The sequence below is a fragment of the Labrus mixtus genome, chromosome 7, assembly GCF_963584025.1.
Source record: "Labrus mixtus chromosome 7, fLabMix1.1, whole genome shotgun sequence".
Classification (NCBI taxonomy): Eukaryota; Metazoa; Chordata; class Actinopteri; order Labriformes; family Labridae; genus Labrus; species Labrus mixtus.
The window spans coordinates 8,370,397-8,391,433 of record NC_083618.1 but is presented as its reverse complement, the minus strand read 5'-3'; the positions used below and the strand labels follow the sequence as shown (position 1 = coordinate 8,391,433).

At 38.6% G+C, this 21,037-nt stretch overlaps 1 protein-coding gene across 3 annotated transcripts in view; it reads left to right on the top strand.

Moving 5' to 3' along the window:
• Nucleotides 1-21,037, top strand: part of foxp1b (forkhead box P1b) — a 131,617-nt gene that overhangs the window by 97,247 nt on the left and 13,333 nt on the right. For 2 of the 3 annotated variants that reach the window (XM_061042529.1, XM_061042532.1), the window contains 7 exons: nt 920-1,057; nt 1,295-1,393; nt 4,114-4,258; nt 9,612-9,801; nt 14,068-14,175; nt 18,620-18,707; nt 20,069-20,152. In XM_061042529.1, coding sequence (XP_060898512.1) covers nt 920-1,057; nt 1,295-1,393; nt 4,114-4,258; nt 9,612-9,801; nt 14,068-14,175; nt 18,620-18,707; nt 20,069-20,152 — 852 coding nt within the window. The remainder of the gene's footprint in view (nt 1-919; nt 1,058-1,294; nt 1,394-4,113; nt 4,259-9,611; nt 9,802-14,067; nt 14,176-18,619; nt 18,708-20,068; nt 20,153-21,037) is intronic. The other variant, XM_061042530.1, reaches the window with a different exon arrangement.

Below are 21,037 nucleotides of genomic sequence, written 5' to 3'. Positions count from 1 at the left end.
CATTTGACCCTGCCTCTAATAAAGTATTCTCACAAGATACGTTGTGCAATTAGCGTTAACATAGCTTTTTTAAGGCAATCCTCCATGTCCTTAGGTAAAGCATGTTGTATTGAAGGCCAGCTTTGAGAAGTATCCTGGTTTTTGTGTGAGAGAGGAATGCTGCAAGGTGAAGGTCTGATACTCCATAGACATGATGTATGCCTGTCTGCAGCTCGTCCTGTAGCCAACCCCAGTCTTGTGATGTGGGCTAGATGTGGCTGTGACTGTGATGCTCAGTTGGTAGAGTCGGTCATCTCTCTACCGGAAGGTCGGGGGTTCCATCCCCAGCTCCTGCAGCCATATACCATTTGTCCTCGGGCAAGATACTTAACCTCAAGTTGCTTTGTTGGCAGCGTATGAATGTGTGTGAATGGGATAAGTTACTTCTGATGGTCACTTTACATTGAAACCTCTGCCATCAGTGTGTGACCTGTGGTGTAAAAGCGCTTTGAGTAGTCAGAAGAGTAGAAAAGCACTAAAGAAGCTATTTATTATTTACCAGATGTCTTAACGGTCAGAGGAGTTGAAATGTTATTTATCTATCTCGATGTCTATCTATGTTTATCTATATATTGTATATATACACACACACACACACACATATATATATATATATAGACATTGAGAGAGATAAATGTGTTTGTAAGGGATTAAAACATTTAATTTTTTTTTAAAGTATTGCATTCATCGCGTACTATGTTGTGCCATTAGACACCTTCTGTGACTTTCAACATTTCAGTTTTGTTCTGTTCATTTTAGCTAATTTAATTTCCTTTTCAATCCATAAGCTATTTTTAGATAGATAGACAGATAGATAAATAGATAAATACGTGGACTACTTCAGTTGACTTTTATCTGCTTCTTTTTTCCGTCTGTGCAGATTCCAGTGTCAGTGGCTATGATGACACCTCAAGTTATAACTCCACAACAGATGCAGCAGATACTTCAGCAGCAAGTCCTGAGCCCTCAGCAGCTCCAGGTTCTTCTCCAGCAGCAACAAGCCCTCATGTTACAGCAGGTAATGTAAAAGGAAATCATTTTGTCAGACAAGTCATCACATGATTTAAATGAAAAATTATAAATGTTTCAGTTTAAGACTTAAAATCATGGTATGGTTAAATACAAGTGTTAAACAGAGAAATCATCTTTGAGCTGCTCTCTTTTCTTACCCTCAAGCCTTAAAGACAACATTCTTTACCACTGCTTAGTTAACATGACTGATACACTTACACTCGCCTTCCCGTCTCTCCTGCAGCAGCAACTCCAAGAGTTCTACAAGAAGCAGCAGGAACAGCTCCACCTCCAGCTCTTACAGCAGCAGCAGCATCATGCAGGCAATAAGCCTAGTAAAGAGGTAGGATGACATCACCTCTACTGCCTAACATTAACAGAGTATGGAAGTCATGTGTGCTCCATCTCTCAACCTCATCTGCTTCCAGGCTTTGGTTATAGCAGAGGGGGAGGGGGAGAATCAAGTGCAATAATGTCAGATAAATGGTCATTTATTGAACGGTGCATTGCTAAGATAACATTGTCTGTTTTTCTCTAATCATCCCCATTAAAGCAAAAGAATGTTTTAAGGCCCCGTCCTTAGATTTTTGTTCTACTTTTTATCCAAGTTTAATAAGTGTATTATTTAACAAAGAGATGACTGTTTATGTTGGCCTTGTTTAGGATATTAATGAAGAAAGAAGGGAGAAAAAGCAAGAACTCAAAACTCGTCAATCTGACGGGCTACTCTCTGTACTTAACATGGAAATGGCAGATTAAGAGAAGCCATGTAATCGTAAGATATGAGTGCAGAAAGTGATTCCAACTTTGTTTTCTGTGTTTAGTTTTTTTTTTTTTATTCTTCTCCGTCTTTATCAATGTCTCTCTTTCACTCCCTCTAGTCAGCAGGATGTACTCAGCAACATACTGCGTGTTAATGATTGGAGCATACAGGGATCACTGTGGACAAAGCAAACTATTATTGTGCGGTCAGAAGAAGTTCAAAGAATATCTGGGAATTTTTGCTCTTGTCCCTGTTGACTTCCCTGTTTGATGATATGAGGAAGCTTAGAACATTAAGACCAGTTTTAAATGCTGACACGCACACATCTACACCAAGCTCCCAACTTCAAAGTCGTTGCTCCCTAATTAATGAACTGCAGGCTTCAGTTTGGACAAGTTGTAGCCTGATTCTCCCATAAATCAACATGACAGCGGAGCTTGTCGGCTTCAGATAGGGCCTGTCACCGAGTCGTATCTGATGTAAACACTAGATGAGCAAAGGAGAAAAGAGGGGGGAGGTGATGGGGCGACACAAGGAGTTGCAATTGATCAGTTGAATTAGGCATGAGAATAAAAAAAAAAATCTTTTTTGAAGCATATTATGTATGATCACAGGAATGCAACCTCGAGAGGCTCTACCCCTTTGCCGATGTTTTCTTTCTCTCCGCATTGCTCCCTCTTTATTCAGTCACATTTCTAGCAGCCATCAAAAGACAGAACAAGAATTATGCAGTGACTCCCCTGTGGCTGCCAGACAATAACCCCCTGTTGTTGCTTTGTGCCTCTTTTATTGTAAAGGCATCAAAATTTAGTTTTTCAAAGATCTTTAACTTTATATTTGAACCTTGACAATAAAGGCCTGCCAGTGCCGCTCTTTATCATTTGTCTGCAACTGTGTTTTTCACTCCTTCATGCCACTTCTAGTTAACCTCTTATTTGGACTATTGGTACGAAGGTTTTTAATCAGTCTTCATGCTGGGAGCATAACAGCTGTCATCTGCTGGGGCGAGAAGAAAACAAAGTAAAGGGCAGAAAGGGAAATTTATGTTTAATACTTATTTTATATTCCCCGCTTTTTTTCTGAAAATAAACCATCTAGTTATTTAGCATTTCTGATGGAAGACATTGGTCCTTGTGAATGCGTTGCGTTCAACCGTTGTGAAGCCACACCCGTGGCACAGTTATCTTTGTATCTGGCTTATGACGGGAAAAAGCAGAACAGAAAATCAGTTGTCATATTTCTAACACTGATGAAAAGGTTAAAGAACAAACATCCTTTTATATATCAAGGAAATAACAGGCCACCTGCATCCCAAATTTTTACTAAAACAATGTGAATGAATGTGGTTACTCATAAGTTTATGAGCTACCTCAGTCAACAATCCAATTCTGGTGACCATGCTCAAATGTAATGGACCACTGTGTCCCAGAGGTTTTTTTTTTTTTTACTGATCCAGTGGTGGAGCAGATGGCATTGTGTAGAGCCTTATGAGGGAGATGAAGAAAATAAAAGCCAATTAAAAAAAATTCACACGCAAAACACTCATTTGGAATTTAGGATAATTTACTCTCTATGTAGTATTCTGGTTGTAACGTTTTTCTAATTCCAATTGTCTTCTCTACACTCGTATCACTTTTATATCCTATCAAAGTTCACACATTTCAAAAAAGATAATATCCACCCAAACACATAAATCTGTTAAGAGACTCTAACTTTTCATCAATTATGTCTTGATGAAACAGCCTTAGATTAACTAAACAGCCATGTCTCAGTCAATCAGCAGCATGTGATTGAGCAAAGCGTGCTGCACAGGTTTGGTATGGGTATATCCTTGAGCTCTGCGCTGAGCTTCGTATAGTTGTTACAGTTGCAAGGGTGGTAATAAAGCACTTTGATTTTGTCACACATTGTTTGCTGAATTATGAATGGCTGTAATTAAATTTGTGTGCTTCTAATTATGAATGATTTACTCTGTTGTTTCTTTGTCATTTGCCTCCCGACTCATTAGTCAAGAGAGCGAGAGATGTATACTCAACCTCTCTTCAGTGGGCTGAGACTTACCCTCGATAGGAGCACAATGTTTAATTATTCAAGATTTTTTTTGTGTTTAATCACAAAAAGTACCTTTTTCAAGTCCTAATTTTACAAAATGAATCACAAGCTGTTTACATTAATAAAGTGATGTACAAACCAGAAAGCAGCTTTACATGTTTGCATTGACTCTTATTCTTATAAAGTTTTCTGATAGTGTGTCTCTTTATCTTGATTGTGTATATTCATGTGTGCGTGTTCATTGGCAGGTGTCAGCACAGCAGTTGGCCTTCCAGCAGCAACTCCTGCAGGTCCAGCAGGTCCAGCAGCAGCATCTGCTCAACCTTCAGAGGCAAGGGCTGCTTACAATCCAACCTGGACAGACTGGCCTACAAATGCACTCGCTCACTCAGGGTCAGTACCTAAGATTACTCCACTTTACTGAAATAATAGCGTAGAGCACTGCGTCAAATCTATCCATCAGCCCACAACTTAAAATTGTTTGTTTTATAAATCGGATGATTCTGGGTTGGCCTATTGTCTTTAAGAAAACAATATTGGTCATTTGATTTGTTTCAGCTGGTAATAAAGGAATTGTTCACTAAACATTACATACAAGGAGAGTTTGCCATTTATATTTAAATTTAAAAAATGCAGTTTTCATGTATGAGAATTTTAATCAACAATAAATCTTTGTCAGCTATCACTTGAAATCTATATTGTTATAGTTTTGGGAGAAATATCACACACAGATCTGGTCCTGTTTGTTTAGTTCTTTTCTTGCTACAAACTTATTGTATCCACAGTGTAAAAACAAAGGTACTCCTATAGGTCTTAAATACCGTAACAATGAATGAGATTATTTAGATTTTTTTCCGTTTGACAGAGGTATTGGTCTGGCATTTTTGACATCCAGTTCATGTATTTGTTTATTCAGAGAGATTTGATCCGCTACTGCTTTGCAGCAATACCTGTGGAAATAATCATGGTCAAAGTGAATAATTCACTTCTTAAATATGTAACCACATACTGCACTCCATACTGTCCCAAATCAACCTCTCTAAGTGAGCAAGTGTATTACATTTAGTCTTGTTTTTCATGTTGTCTATCGCTGTCTTTGACTTTGCGAGTCAAATGCTGTTGTCATGCATGATACAGTTTGTTATCCATGCTTTGTTCCTGAACTTGTGATCCAGTGGCTGTGAATGACTCCTTGATTGCAATCTCCTTCATCTTGGAGAAAGACTGGATCTATTGTCTAACCATCAGTGAACTTAGTTATCAGTGTTAAAGTGTCTCAAACTTGGTAGAGTCAATGCCCCTTTTTGGGTCCAGGAAGTTTATTTCTTTGTTTTTATTATTTAATAATCTTTAAAGAAGTGGCAGCCTTGTAACAAAGGCATCATCAAAGGGGTTATGGAATATGACATTTACTATTCATCCACAGCTAAGACAAACAGTTCTGTAATAACAAGATAAGGGCAATAAAAACTGGGGAGAGCTAGGGGAAGAACTGCTTATAGGCAAACACAAACACAGTCTGTACAGTGGTATTATTGTTTGGACTGGGTATGGAGTCACTCATCTACTCGCAGGCGATTGCCATGGGCACAGGCGTGGATCATTGCTGCGTTGTGAGTGTGCTTGAATTGCTCCGTGTCAGATGTCTGGCAAACATACACACGCCCCTTGAGTAAAGCATTTTAAGTTGGTATTACTAGGAACTGTACTCATGATGGATTTAGCAACAGCCCCAGAACATCCTGTTTCCACAATGTCATCTTCCTCTAAGGCATCTCACCAGGACATTCAGTTTTCAATATTTCTCATGTTTAAATTCTGATTGAGCTGTGCTAGTTATTTCTCCCCACAACAATGAACTGAATGAGCTGTGCTTAAATCTAAACTTTGTTCATGGTATTAACATCAATTTAAGGAACCAAATGTTCCCATGTGTTTTGTTCAAGTTTGTTATGACTAGTTGAACCTTGTTAGTTTGTCTTTGCAACACATGGAATGCCAGTCCTGTTGGTCTGACAGCTTATTCAACACTTGGGTTTGTGCTTGAGGCCCTCAGTTATTCTTCCTATTCTACAAATTTTTCTGCTTGACTGTTTGAAGCTATTGATGACCTTTCTGTTTTCCACATCGCTTAACTCTTTCATGCATCAGCAGGCCATGCCTAAGGTGCTTAGATCTTATCTGCAATATTCAGCTAGCAGTTAGCACTGCATTGTAGGCGATTGATTGATGCCCTATTGGCTTCAAGTGATAAAGGATTAAACTTGAGGAGGGTAAATTAGCATGATGATTTTTTTTTTTTTTTACTTTTATTTCAAAATGTAGATTTCCTTATAATGAAGCCTATCTTATCAGTTATAACCTGTAGTTATGTTTGTGGTACTAAGTATGTAGTTTTTACCTCTGGTTTGCATCATTGCTCTGCTTTGTTACAAAACTGGCTGAGACAAATCTCTGTCATTTTCTCTGACAAAAATGATGGAATGAAGGATTACATGTAAATTAGTATCAAACATTGTAATATATCTGATATACTCTTGTAGATTGCAGTTTGGGTTTTCGCCCTTGACCCTCCAAAACCCTTTTCTCGTTGACCTTGTGCGTGTGTAAGCGTGTGTAAGCGTGTGTCTGGCTGCCAAGTATATGCACCTGTGAGCATGTGCCCTGTCTTGTTTCCCCATTTTTTTTTTTTTTAGAAATTGCTGCAAGTCCTTTCCAAAATGAACACTCATCCTCTGAAGTTTGTATGAAAGAAAGTGGGTTTTTGTGGCTGAACAACAACATTTCAGCTGCAAGGAGAGGCTAGGGCGACAGTGACAAGAAACATTTGGTGGTGTTGTGAAAGCAAAGAATGTTGCGAACCATGACTTGCTCACAGAACAGCAGCACATCGGGGATAGGGGTCGGGTAATGTGGGACCTGTCAGTGATTGACAAAACAAGCAATTAGTTACTGGTGATAGTTCATTCAGCATTGGGACAGGACATATTCCAGGCCTAAGGGGTGCATATCAGAAGGACAGTGATCACAGCAACATAAACAGGGGTGCAGTAAAAGTCCCAGTGTGACAGAACAATAAACTAATAGCCATGTCACTTTCCTCCCCATGGCACCAACTCTGTGTGTGAGAAGTAACAGCTCAGTTTAAAGAGCCTGGAGCACTGGGGGCCATTTTTTATTTGGAGGATGATGGCCTGCAACTGATGTCATTATAAACCTTAAATCAACTTTCTGCTTGCTTGAACATGGTCACCTGGGTACAGGGGGACAAGGACATGAAAAGGTTGAAGAGCTCGGCCTGTCTTGGTGCCAGAGCTACCTGCAGAGGTAAAATTAAGTTGGGAGGCTGGTGATCAATCAAGTGTCCCAACAACATACATTTTTTAGAGTGCTTGTCCGTATTTCCCGTTCGTAATGAGTGGAAAAGTTGTGTTGAAAAATGGAAAGAGGAAAGATAAACCAATCCAGCATTTAAGGGATGGACAAACTGGGGACCCAGGAAAGAAGATTTACAGATATATGTCATTGTATGTCCTACAGTATTCAGTGGAGAGGAAGTCAATGCATTGTGGCCAAACACTAAAACAATACCCCCTGAGACATTACTGTAATGATATTTATTTTTCATTTATATGGAATTTTGTGCCATTTCTATTGTTGAGTTTGAAGAGGTTAAGCTAAAATAGAAGTGGTAGGAAAAGGAAAAGAACGGAGAGCTATAAAACTAAGGACTTGATCCTGAAAGAGACAGTCTTGTCCCACTCCGTTACCTCGCTCATCAGGCCGGTCTTTCCTCTGCAGTTATATCAGAGTAAACAGTGGTGTTGGGGTCACCAGGACTGCTGGGTAATTGAGCCAGAGCGGGCTGCCCTGTCAAGCCCATCGGCTAAAAATACATCGCCCACTGTCACCGTGCACCAAGTGGGGGAAAATGATTGTTCCCGCTGTCGGAGCACAGGACACTCACATCACCAGTGACCTTCTGATTCTAAACTACATCGCTATCACAGAAAAGAGGAAACAAACACTTAAAATTCTTCATAAACTATCAAAACAACACTATACTTTGATAAGACAACTGGAGATCAGCAAGCAGTGGATCATAACATAGTGTAATATACAGTATGTTAGGAATATTCAGACTTGCATGGATGTTCTCTTTAATTGGGGCACATGAAAGAGAAAGAGGCAGAATACAGGCAAAAAGAATAGAGCGATGGTGCGATGGTGTTGAAATATTCTAATGAGGAAAAGACACTCCTTGGAACGTGCAAAGGTTATTGATTTGTCCTGCAATCATTTCCTGCTCTTTGATATGCAAACTATCCAGTGTGAATTTACAGCAATCCTATCAGACTCATTTCACAGTTCTTAGCCCCTGCGACTCTCTGGAGTCCTCTGCCTCATTAGGCCAATGTCCTCCATTACCAGCATAATTAAAATCTTTAGTAGCTTATCAAATTAAAAATATTTTTTGCTGATCGTCTTGAGATCTTCACCTCACAGTTATTTTCCACAACAGGAGTAAATGAAGACTAAGCATTTTACACACAATGTATTACAATTTGGTGCTTGAAAGGAGCACTTCTGGTATCTATTAAGCTTGCGATGAGAAAAAGGGAGGGGGGGGGGAGCTGGAGAGTATAACCCCAATAAGATAAGCATGTGATCATCATTAATTTGCCAGTTCTCAATTTGACAGTGGATTTATTAGATTGTAATGTTAAATTAGAGGTCTTCACAACATTTCAAAGGGATTTGTATTGCCACATTTTCCCAATGCTTTAAATAAGTGGCTTATTTAAACACATATTTGAAGACCCATTAAAAATCCAAATAAATCCAAACTATTACATCTTTATGCTATTAAAATCATGGCAACCACAATGCTATACTTTTTTTTTTACTGAAAATAAAGGAGGTGAAATTCTGTGCCTATAAGGCTTAATCTTATTTGACATAACCATGATCCTCATATATGTGTCAAATGACAGCATCTTTTTGGCACATGAACAAAAAAACACCATAGATCGACACAAATATATTGTGTTCCATCAAAGGCTCTCTTCTCTCAGACATAAAAGTGGGGTGTACAAACAGATTCTGACCCTGGTTGTCAGGATTTGCCGTCACTCATAGGCAGTAAATACACACCGTGCTATAGCCCACAGAAACGTCTTCTGTCTTGAAGGGATTCTTTTTGAAAGGACTGTGTGAGCCGCAGTGTGCTTGACTTGTTAATGAGGTTTAATTCGTCTGTGTCAATTTGAGGTGGTGCAGAGCTTTAAGTATGTTGCACATTAATGTGCTTTGGAGAATATAACCCCAGGGTTCTGTTCCTCAAGGAGGCAGGGTTTGGATGTTTTCTTGTGTTGCTATTGAATGTTTTTGTTGTGGTGTATGTTTCTGCACATCTCTGCTGTTAAAGGAAAATGTTAGGGATTATTTTGATTTCATGCCTTGTCTGGGTGTTAATTATTTACCCTTCGCATGAAATTGGCGTGAATGCCAGGGATTTACGTATACAAACACACTCAAGATCACAGAATAAAAATGGGTGGGAGAGTGTAAGGTGGAAGGAGGGGGGAGGGGGGCTGGGCAGGAGCCTTCTGCACAATACCCTGTAGTGGAATGTTTTCTAATTAATACTTGGCTTTGTTTACAGATGCTTTGATTTAATTAAGTGTTGAAGAAGAGAGTTTGATTAGCTGCTAATTGATTTAATTATCCAATTTGTTGGTCACAGGCATGATTCCAGCAGAGCTGCAGCAACTGTGGAAGGAGGTGACAAATGCTCATGTGAAGGAGGAGCACAACAACAGCAGCAACAATGGCCACCGGGGCCTAGACCTGTCATCCCCGGCCCAGCCAAAGAACACACAACTCAACCAGCATGTCTCCACAAATGGGCAGTACATGAGTCACAAAAGAGAAGGGTGAGTCTTTCCCTCTGTGGGGTCCTACATTTTTTTTTCTCTGTATAATTTGCATTTGTCTGCATCTTTTGCATGGCCTCATAATGAGAATATAGGTCAGCAAGGACACATGCTTACGAAAGCACTGTCCCTGTGTTATTTGTAGTCTACAACTGGTAAAGATATAAGAGAATCAGTCTTCACGGTCATTTTTGAGTAAAGCAATCAAAAGGCCCATGTGCCTCATATTCCTATTTAAGATAACTATCTCTTACATATCATTTGTTGACATGTCCTAATTGGATATGCACAGAGATTGCAATTAATTCTTAGCTTTAACTATAATCGTCATTACCTAAATGGTTAATATACTTGAAAATATAGCGCTTTTCTAGTCTTCTGACTAATCAAAGCGCCTTTTGCACCGCAGGTCACACCTACCCATTCACGCACTGATGGCAGATGCTGCTATGTAAAGTGTCTATCAGTATTAACTGGTCCATTCACACACATTCATACACTGCTCACGCAGCAGCGGGAGTAATTTAAGGTTAAGTGTCTTGCCCAAGGACACATCGACATATGGCTACAGGAGCTGGGGAACCCTGACCTTATGGTTGAGAGAAAACCGACTCTACCTCTGAGCCAATACTGCTGGGTATTTGATAAGAACGCCTAAAAGGGATTATAAGGATTTGGAGAAGTGTGCATGGAGTCAAAGTGGGATCACTCTACATAAGTAAGCAGTTTTGACTCCTTACTGCTATTATTTCAGTTGCACAAGGGCAGCTGTGACTTCAGATACGCTTCCTTGAGTACAATGTTTGCCAGCTTCTTTCAGAACTCAAAAACTCTTCCTTATCTACAAACGCAATATCTACAAAAACACTAAAAACAGCATTCTCACACATTTCATTGTTTACTTGCACAAGAGTCTAATCTTTGAACTGAGGAGTGAGGAGTGAGGAGCCTCCAGGCGTCATTGGCTCTCAACCTAACATCTGCATTGGGTTCCCGTGATCAAAACCTAATTGTCATTATAAAAGCAAAGCAGATGAAAATATGTTTGATGGAAATATTTATCACAGTAAACCAACAGACCTTTGGAGGTGAGGAGGGGTTGCTGATGGATGGGTTGTTGAGAGAATCTAAGTGACTTTGATAGAAAACAGAATGCACTGATGGAGAGATAAAAATGAATTTAGATCTATTTCTTTTGAGGCGTTGGAATTAGTTCTAAACTTTATATAACCTGTCAACAATTCTTCTTCTATAGGCCTGCTATGTTTCAAAGTCATCTTTATACAATGAAACGTGATAAAGGTAATACAATTATTGCTCCAAGAATTGATCATATCCACCAGCTTCTAGTCCTTAAAAAACTTTAAAACATGGTCTGGCTTAATCTCTTTAAGTACTTAAAGAAGAAATCACAAATGATGATATTAACTATATCCCCCCCATCCTACACTACATCAAGGAAGCAAACAAGGTGTGTATTGATAGCGGGAATGGTAAAATCCCTTGTCTCCTGAGGGCACCATGAAACATTGGAAAAGACATAATGCAAGAGGTGGCCTTTCCTTTGCCTCGTGCTGGCTGACAGAGATTAAAAAATACGTCAACAGCACTTTAGCACAAGCTTAAGTGAAGAAGGCAGTCTAGCTTTAAATGTTCTTACAGTATCACAAATCTGTCACAAAATCAAGCAGTTTATTCTCATCCAGCCCTGCTGCTCCTTGAAGTTGAGGATTACCTTCTCAGAGATTTCACTGTGTAGTAACTAAGACAAGATAAGTCATGCAAAGTGAACACAAACATTTCTTTTTAAATGCTCATAGATTCATACAACCAACTAATCTTTGTGTTACATTCCAGAGCATTGAAACCCTGAAACCCTGAAACCATCGTTCCTCTTTTGATGATGCTGACTCAATTCCAATCAGACTCTATGGGAGGAAAAATAAATATCATTCAGTAAGATTATTCCAAGCAAGGCTCTGAGAAAAGACTGTTATAATCCAGGGATTTGAATAATCAGGTTGAAGATAATGGATTGGGCCGGTCTTGTTGTTAATAGAGAGCATCCACTCATCCTCCTGGTGCTGAACTTAATGAACTTTTAATTGATGCTGTTTTGCAAGTCCTTTTGTCATGAACCAGAAACAAGCCTCTGTGCTGATGGGCCTGTTTTCCCGGCTGGCTTCAGATTGGTTTACAGCAGACCCTAAGTACCATGTAGTTAGTTTCATGTGTCATATAAAATCTACCCAGTCACAACGACGCCTGCAACTAAAACCTTAAGTGCATCCACAGGAATCACTCACCGGCTTTGCACTTCCGTCTTAAGGAAGGAGGAGAAATTCAATCACTGCTGGCTTGACACAAGAAGACAAGGCACGTGTTTCTGATTTAACTTGTCTCAAAGAACAATCTGGCAAGCGGGCTGAATATCTGTTTGAGCAACATCCCTGATGTGACCAGAGACCGAGTGCCTCAAATTGTTAACCCATGTTGTTTTACAGCACAAGAACTGCATAGAAAGATGTATACCCCTGTGAAGGAGGTCATCTTTATTAAATGATATCTTAATTGAATGAAATGTGTCTGATCTGTGTCTGACACAATTCCCAATACAGCTCGGCATCAGCGCTGTAAACGGAAGCATCGTCAAAAAGTGGCCCACTTTGCTTCCCAACAATAATCAGTAACCACAGCTCTGAGACTGTAATACAACAATTGTTTAAGAAGATGGATAATGAGAATGAAGGGGAGGGTAGAGGGTATGGATGGAGGATTTCTTTTAAAAGGTATATTAACTCCCATCAGGGATGAACAGGGTTGTGGCTGGATTCTCACTGCTCACACACACACACACACACTGTGTTTCTAGAAGTCTTTGCATTAAGTATATCATTTTATTAACAGCAATATTGCTTACCGGTTATAAAGCTCTTTAAATTGAAAACCAGGGTTGCCTGCTCCTGTCCACACATTTTCTTGTTAAAAATTATTTTACATTAATAGGACCTCCCACAACTACTTATTAACCGTATCAAGACAGAGGTCTTCATGTAAATGCAGAATTTATTATTGGAAATAAAGACTGTTGAAAGAAGGAGAAAATAACTCCTTGACTTGTTAATAAACCAAATCCATGAATGCTTGACGGCTCCCCAATTGCAATTTTCACATATTATGAACTCTTTTGAACGCTTAAGCAAAGTCTTTAAAACACAGAAACCTGTGTAGAATTAAGTAGCCTACTTAAGGTACAGATTTACTACTGTTGATATATACAGATTTTCTTCTAACCATCGTCTTGTTAATTCTTCAAAAAGGTATACTTTCTTTCTTACTAAGTAATTTGAAATCAATTTTAAAATCACAGCAGATAGATTTTGGGCTAAGCAATGTCAAATGTTATTTCCAGTATTTAAATTTGTATGTTTAAGAGGTCCTTTGAAATATTGGTATTAGACATTATCTTTTATTCAATAAATCTACAGTGTATGAAATCATTTCTAGTAGTTGGAGTTAGTCCTACATGGCACTACTACAGTTTCGCTGTAATAAATCTCCCTATCCGTCTCAATGTTTTAGAGAGCATGGCTCAAACTGTATCAATGTTGTGCTCACAAACAACCACAAGCACAGGTGGTAGCAATATAGGCCAGTCCCCTAGGCTCTTGTTGCTGCAAGTTGTGTGCCTTGTATTGCGCACGTGTCCATATGGCTGCCTGTCTCCCTCTCTTCGCAGACATCGTCTTGCACTGGCCCCTTCCTCTCATCACTGATTGTGGTACCACACCTTACCATATGGAAGATGTTGTAAACTGTATTTTGAGGGATGTTGCAGCTTTGCAGACTGAGTGTCGAAAGCTGTTTTCTGCCAATTGATGTGTGCTTGTCAGCCTCTGGTGACATGGGATTGGCCAGTATATATTTGTTTTTCCTCGGCAGGGATGTTTACAGTTGGTGCATATTGGGGAAAGTCCCTGATGCTCCTGGGGGTTCCATGTTGCTGTAAACCCTCCTCCAGGTGGGCTCTGAGACATGATGAATCAGTCAGCACAAAAAGACCACAGATTGAGTTTAAGTCAATATTTTCATATAGAAACATAATACAGTACAAACAGGAAAGCCGTTATTAGGCACCAACTTTACTGGTCTTCCTTCATATCTTGCCATATTTAGTTGGCAAGGACCTGAGGTGGTGTTAGTGTTCTGAAAAAAACTCTTAAATCTGTTAAATAACCTTTGCTCTTCTGTGAATTTCCCTTCTAGATCCACACTAGAAGAGCTGTCCCCCCACTGTCACCCTCTCTATGGTCATGGTGTTTGCAAGTGGCCTGGATGTGAGGCTGTATTTGACGATTTCCACTCATTTCTCAAGTAAGTATGAGTTATAGTCATAGGTGTGTTTCTATCACAGTTTGCTTGTTCTCTTGTTGGGTCAATTACACATTTGGTGACCCCCTTTGACTCAGAGGCACTACAGGTGCAGTTGTTTGTTATTTCTGAGAGTGGATGCCTGGGTTGGCCTTTCCTTGACAAGGGTACTGTGGAGGGGTCTCCTTCTGAGAACGGCATGGACCTCTAATTCCTGTGATAAGTGCAGTTCCTATGGTGACAGGGGCCATTTTTCCCAAACAAACAATGCTAGGATGTTTATCTGCTGCAGTCTGTGCTTAGGGTGCTCTGCATGTTTGCCCTTGTCACTGGAAAGGGGGATTGTTGTGTGTATCTTACTTTTTCTCAGCGGTTTATTTGCTTTTCCTCCCCTTTCTTATGCTTTGTTGCACCTTTTCAGTGTTAAGTGTGGTCTGACCATGTACCTCTTTCTGACACACACTGCTGGTTTACTATCAGCCCTGTGTATACATTTACCAATCTAGGTAATCCAGCACATAACAGTGCCATAGTTACAGGGAGGATAACATTTTTTTGCCAATGTGTGGCAGCAGATCAATGACTCACTGTAACCTGGGATCGGTCACACTTTAAAGAAGATATGTTATATTTTTCTAAAACAAGCTCTTTCATCACATATGCAAAAGAGAAAGGTGCTTCTTACCAACACCTCAGATGCAGCGGAACATTTTTGCCTGTCTTGTCAAGATTTGTATTTTCCTTTTGGTTTACTTAAACAACTTGGGGCACCCTTAAATGATGATTACTCTGGATTTCATTGTTGTAAAGATGAGATGTTTTAGGGAAATCAAAAAAAGGTTAATATGTAATTTTTTGCATTGATTTAAAATCCTGTTTTTTTTTTGTTTTTTTAAATACTCACACCAAATGACACAAACAAACCCTTAGACACACCGACACATTTTACAGTTTCAGTGCACTTTTGAATCCATCGCCATGTATTGTATTCCGGCATTGCCTCACCCCTTGTTTATAGAAGAGAAGAGAAGAAATTCAATGGGCCCAGTTTTGCTCTACCTCCAAAAGACTCCCTAAGTGCACTGTGTTATGTTTTCACAAGTGTGTTTATCATGGCAACATCTTGTTTACTTAAGTTGCCTGCTCAAACTGCTTGGAACATGTTAAGAAAACATCAGGGGAGAGTCTGCACAAAGCTGCCATTGTTTAACAGCAGGCTAGAGTGCATGCAGCTCACCAAGGTGTTAACTATCAAACCCTTAAGCACTTCCACATGAATCTAAGAGACTGATCCTTTGGGCCTCCCAACAAAAAAAAATCTAAGATAAAACAAAGAATACACTAGGCATTATATATCGGTTACGAAAGTCTGTAAATTTTGTAAGAAGTAACGAACTCTTGTGTCAAGAAGTCTGTGTGTGTGTTGGTATGAAGTCAGCAAAACTCAGTCTATTATGTACTAGAGGAGAGAAAGGCGAGGTAACTAACTTCAACCAGATTTCAGATCCACCTGCCAACATCAACAACCAAAACTGGATTGAAATGTTTTTTTTGTGTGTGTATTTATTCTATCTTTCAAAGAAAACATTACATACCTTCATGCTCTATCAAATGTCTGTTCTTGTTTTTGGGTTCAGCACACATAAGGGTTGGGCCGGGCGTACACTGGAGCCTGGTGTTATGAGTCAGTAAGGTTAATAGGGTCAAGACTATTCTCCTAATGTCCAGTCAGAGGTCAGAGCCTGTTAACAATGCAGCGGCCTCTAGGGCAGCACTTTGTGTCTGTCATGTCAATGCGAAACAAAGAAGAGGACCCAAGTGCAGATAACAAAACTAAAGAAATGATTTAACAAAAAGACTAAAAGGAAAACAAAAAAAAAAGCTTACTTTTTCCAGTTCAAACACAAAGTCCATTAAAAGTCCAAAAAGATATGCAATAGAAGACAAAACAGAGCCACGAGGAAAATAGACACAGGGACACAGGGAAGCTCTGGCTCTGGATACTAAATACATGGGGTCATTAAACACAGGTGTGACAGACAGGTGAAACTAATTGGGACAATCTTAGTGGATGGAAAAAAGACAAAGGGAGGAATAACACTGGGCATTATACACAGGGACAAAAACTACAAAATAAAACGGGTAACACTGAAGACTAAACTTGGAAATAATACAATAAAAATACACAAAAGGGAAACAAGCAACACCAGAGAAGAATGAGACAAAAGACAACAATAAAGGAAATCTCAGCACTGAACTCAACAAAATACAAAACTAAACACCAACAAATCTTGACAGTGTCTGCCTCAACCATTTTATGTATCTCTCACACCTCAACTTGACATATGTATTGTGCAAGTATTTTATTGTTTTGTGTATTATTCAGACTCGGACTGTCATGGAAACGAAAAATTGATATGCCACCGTATAATGATGAAATATATAATCTTTTTTTTTATTACAAAATTGCTTATTTTATTTTACGCATACTTTATAGCTAAAAAATATGCATCTTTTTCATATGCATTAGAAACTGAAAGGATTTCTTATTTAATTTGAACTGCGACCAAGTAGTGTAGCTAATAAACCTTTTCATAGACAGACTTAAGCTCTGCCTCTAGTCTATATAACCGGAATTTGTTAGAGAGAAAAATAGCAGGAAATGTAAGTGAGGTGTTAAAAAGCCGACTGTTGCAAGAATGTCTGTTTAACTTGTTTTATTGTGGCAATTTACATCAGGGACTGTCATCCTGCCAGAGAGCTTTTAGAAGTGGCTTCATTTGAAGTCCAGAAAGTGACACATGCCAACGTTCATAGTCTCACTCGATGTCAATTCCCCGTATCCCCTGCTCCCGTGTCCAGACACTCCTCTCAAGGCTGCATTAGGGCCATTTGAATATTTCATTTCCTATTAATTATGCACTGTGACTCTCCATGTCATTAAAAAAAATAAAGTGGAATGTAACAAAGGATGAAAAGAGGCAAGGCACATGTCTCCTATGAACGCAGAAATTCCAAAGCTGCTCACGTAGGCAACACTTCATTGAAAATTCCGTCTTTGTCAGTTAAATTGAAGTTGAAATGTCTTTACCTATTATTTTCTCCATTGAAATTAAATAAGATGTCCTGAAATGTTTACCTGCTTCATTTTCTGACCTACTTAATTAAATTGGCATTTATTTAGCTCAAAGAAATGGGAAGCCCAGAGAACTCTGAATTAATTTCAGCAAATGGGGTTATTGCTCACAACGACGCCTTTTGATTTCTATTAAGCTACAATATATAACTTTGAGTTATGCCACTTTCATAAAAAAAAAAAAGAAAGTATAATCAAAGCACAATAGGTAGACCTTTAGGGGGTAAGAGAACACATTTCCCTCGCAGATTTAAACTGGTCACCTCAAGTTTGAAAATAGAGTAGCTTAACAGCAACGTTGACATTAGGAGCAGCTCAAAATGTTTCCTTCTGTACTCATGTGTCTGCTTTCTGAGAGGATGGTGTTGAATGCGCAAATGTGTTGTGTGTACATAAAGAAATGGCATCAAATGTAATGGGCTATCTCGGCGGCAATGCCACCACTGCAGGTTGACTTTGGCTCCTTTTTGTAATTTGCAGTAAATGACAAAAAGTGCATTTGAAACGGCATGCATCTCTCTCCCATCTCACGACGTGCACACAGACATGCCTTGCTACAGTGACCTACATGGTCACCGAAGATGTGATATAATTTATGATATATATAATATATTGGATCCATTAGCGAGCATAATGAAGTAGTGAAATGAAAGGGTATTTGTGAAATCAGTTCAAACATCCTGCTCGGATTATGATTAAATGATTAATGAAATGCCCCTGCATAAGCATTTTCAAACAGTAATTCATGTGGCTGCTGATAAAATTCCTCCAATCACATTTCCTTCACTGGTGAACCTTATCTCCACCATTTTATATAAATCACAGAAAAAAAGCCTGTCTGCAACACAGTGAGCTACTTATTTAGATTAGTTATAAACGTACAGAAAAAGAGAACATCTTCTCTATATAAAATAATCATGAATAATTATAGTCATAATTCAAGTTTGTGACAGATCTCATCTCTTTGTCCTGTTGTCCTCAGCGTACACTCAGGCTATACTCAATTCTTTTAATTTTAATGACAAAATTATCAGACAAACAAAACATATTGCATATCCAACAGAGCAACAAGAAGCTGGAATAAGTAAGAGCAACAATAACGACTTGAAACGTAATTCTTTAATCTCTCCACTTATCTGTAAACTGTAATTTAATCACAGCTGACTGTCATAAATGATCAGGTTTCATTCTAGTATGTTAAAAGAAGCACCGTTTTATGTTAAAACTCTGCATCAAATATACCTAGATGTTACCTTATGTTCTATGTGTATTGTGTTTAACACATTATCTTTTATCTGTTTTGTTTTCCAGGCATCTTAACAATGAGCACGCCCTGGATGACAGGAGCACGGCCCAGTGTCGGGTGCAAATGCAGGTCGTACAACAGCTGGAGTTGCAGGTATTGTTTCTGAGTTTGTTTTGGCAAAATATTTATGTCCTCTCTTTAGTGTCTGCTGAACCTCTCACTGTCAGTCTATTATCAGCCATGGGGTCACTCATGAAGAGGGAGGGATGAAATTACAATTTTAACATTTGCAAATAATCTGTCACCAGAAATGTGTGATGTATGCTGGATAGCAAGGGAATGTAAGGGGTTAGGTATAGAAGGTTTTTATTTATTTAACTAGGTTTAAAGATGTTTTATAGTTTGGGACCAATAATGATACTCTGTGAAATTATAACATGTGGATAAGTCTATAGTTATGATTGAAACAGCAGACTCAATTTTGGTATTCAGAGGATTTCATTATGATTCCTTTACATGTGATCCTTCTTTGTCATTTTAGAGACAAATTAAAATATGTGTGTGAATATTTAAACTGCACTCACAGTACTACTGCTACAAAGAGTGCATTGTCATGCCTGTCTGTCATTGGGTAGGCTATGCCTAAAGTTGAACTCATTCATCATTATGAAACAAATTATGTCATTCACCAGTAGTTTTTTTAATAAACTGTATTCACAGTTTCAAAGTAAATACAACGATGAAATACAATTTGTTCCACTTTTTATGCAGTATTCTCATGAATGATTCATATAGAGGCACTGGTTAAGTTGAGTTGGTACAGCAGGCGCCCCATGTACAGACGCAAAGCTTCCAAGCACTCGTCTTAGGTTCAACTCTTAAACTGTTTCTTTTTGGTGCATGTCAACCCCCACTGTCTTTTCATACATTTCCTGTCCCTCTACAGCTGTCCTATCAAATGAAGGCAAAAAAGCACAAAAATTATCTTACAATAATAATAAAAACAATTAATGTAATCCCCCCCCCCCCCACACACACACACACACACACACACACTCACACAAACTGATAATGAGTGTAAGAAATGTGAAAACGTCTAACTTATACAGTGTGTGTTCAGTTGCTAAAACAAAACACCTCTTGACATCCTGTTATTTCTGCTCTGGTTATGCATTATCCGGAATGATAAACGAGGGTTTATCAGACCGTCTTTTTCTGCAGGCAGCTCACTTTGTTTAAAGCTAGCAGCCAAGACAGAGCTGAGTTTTAGACAGAAGAGTTCTGGGCTTTTAACTTCTAACCTTAGAGACAGTAGTTCAGTACTTTCAAATGCACAGTGGCTGTCATACAAAATCAATTTTCAAAACACAAAACTACACAATTCTAAGGGGCAAAAATATTGTTCTAACTCCATTCACTGCATAGGGATTAAATGAATTAAGAGAGGTAGAGAAACAGATAATTATTCGCCTTTGTTAATTAAAGATATGGAATGTTCTCTATCTTCATTACAGCTGGCAAAAGACAAAGAGCGTCTGCAAGCTATGATGACGCACCTCCATGTCAAGTCCACGGAACCAAAAGCGACCCCACAGCCGGTGAGTATCATCCTGTCATACATTTCACCGCTTGCCCTCCCCCGTCCTTTTGTTTGTCTTAATTGGCAAACATTAATCCATTCCATTAAGTATCCATTCATCTTTTCCTCCATCTTCTTAATTATTCACAATAATAGACCTTTTTATGAACAGGATGCAAAAGCAATAAAATAAATAGTTGTAATGGCACTACATGTTGATACATAAAAATCTATATATGAAAAAATAAAAAATAAATGTAATAATACATATAATGCCAAATTCCCACATGAAATGTCAAAATTACAAGTAGTTGCTGATAGTATGAAATTATACAATTATTTATTAATGAATTACTTACTGGCAACAGGGATGGTGACTTTGATTTTAATATTAATTTTTTATGTATAAAATGCTTCCAATTTATCCTCATTCATGGGTCAACATTTGTCAAGAACTTGCCACAGCTATCTTTCAAGGCTCAAGGTATAATGCATTTTAGTCAAATATTCATTTAAAATAATAAAAGTTGCTGAAACACTTACAAATCTGAAAAGCATTTTCAGATGTTTCTCAAAATTTATTGTCAAAGTCAATACCACAATGAAGAGTAAACAGGTTATTTTATTAACATTAGAATACTGCATGATTAGAAAAGAAAACAAGTAGTGCTTTACCTGATTGAGCTGCAGCTGAACTACAGGAATTTAGAATAAATAGAAGAGTAGGTCAATTTACTATCTCCTGACTTCTTGGTTATAACTCTAAAACTCTATAAACTAAATTATATGCAATAAGGCCTACAGCTTAATCCCTATCTTATAGGGGATAGGTCAAACATATGGCATTCTAGTATCTGCCTTTTAGTCACGTTTCAGACGGGACAGGGACTACCCTTTTTCATCT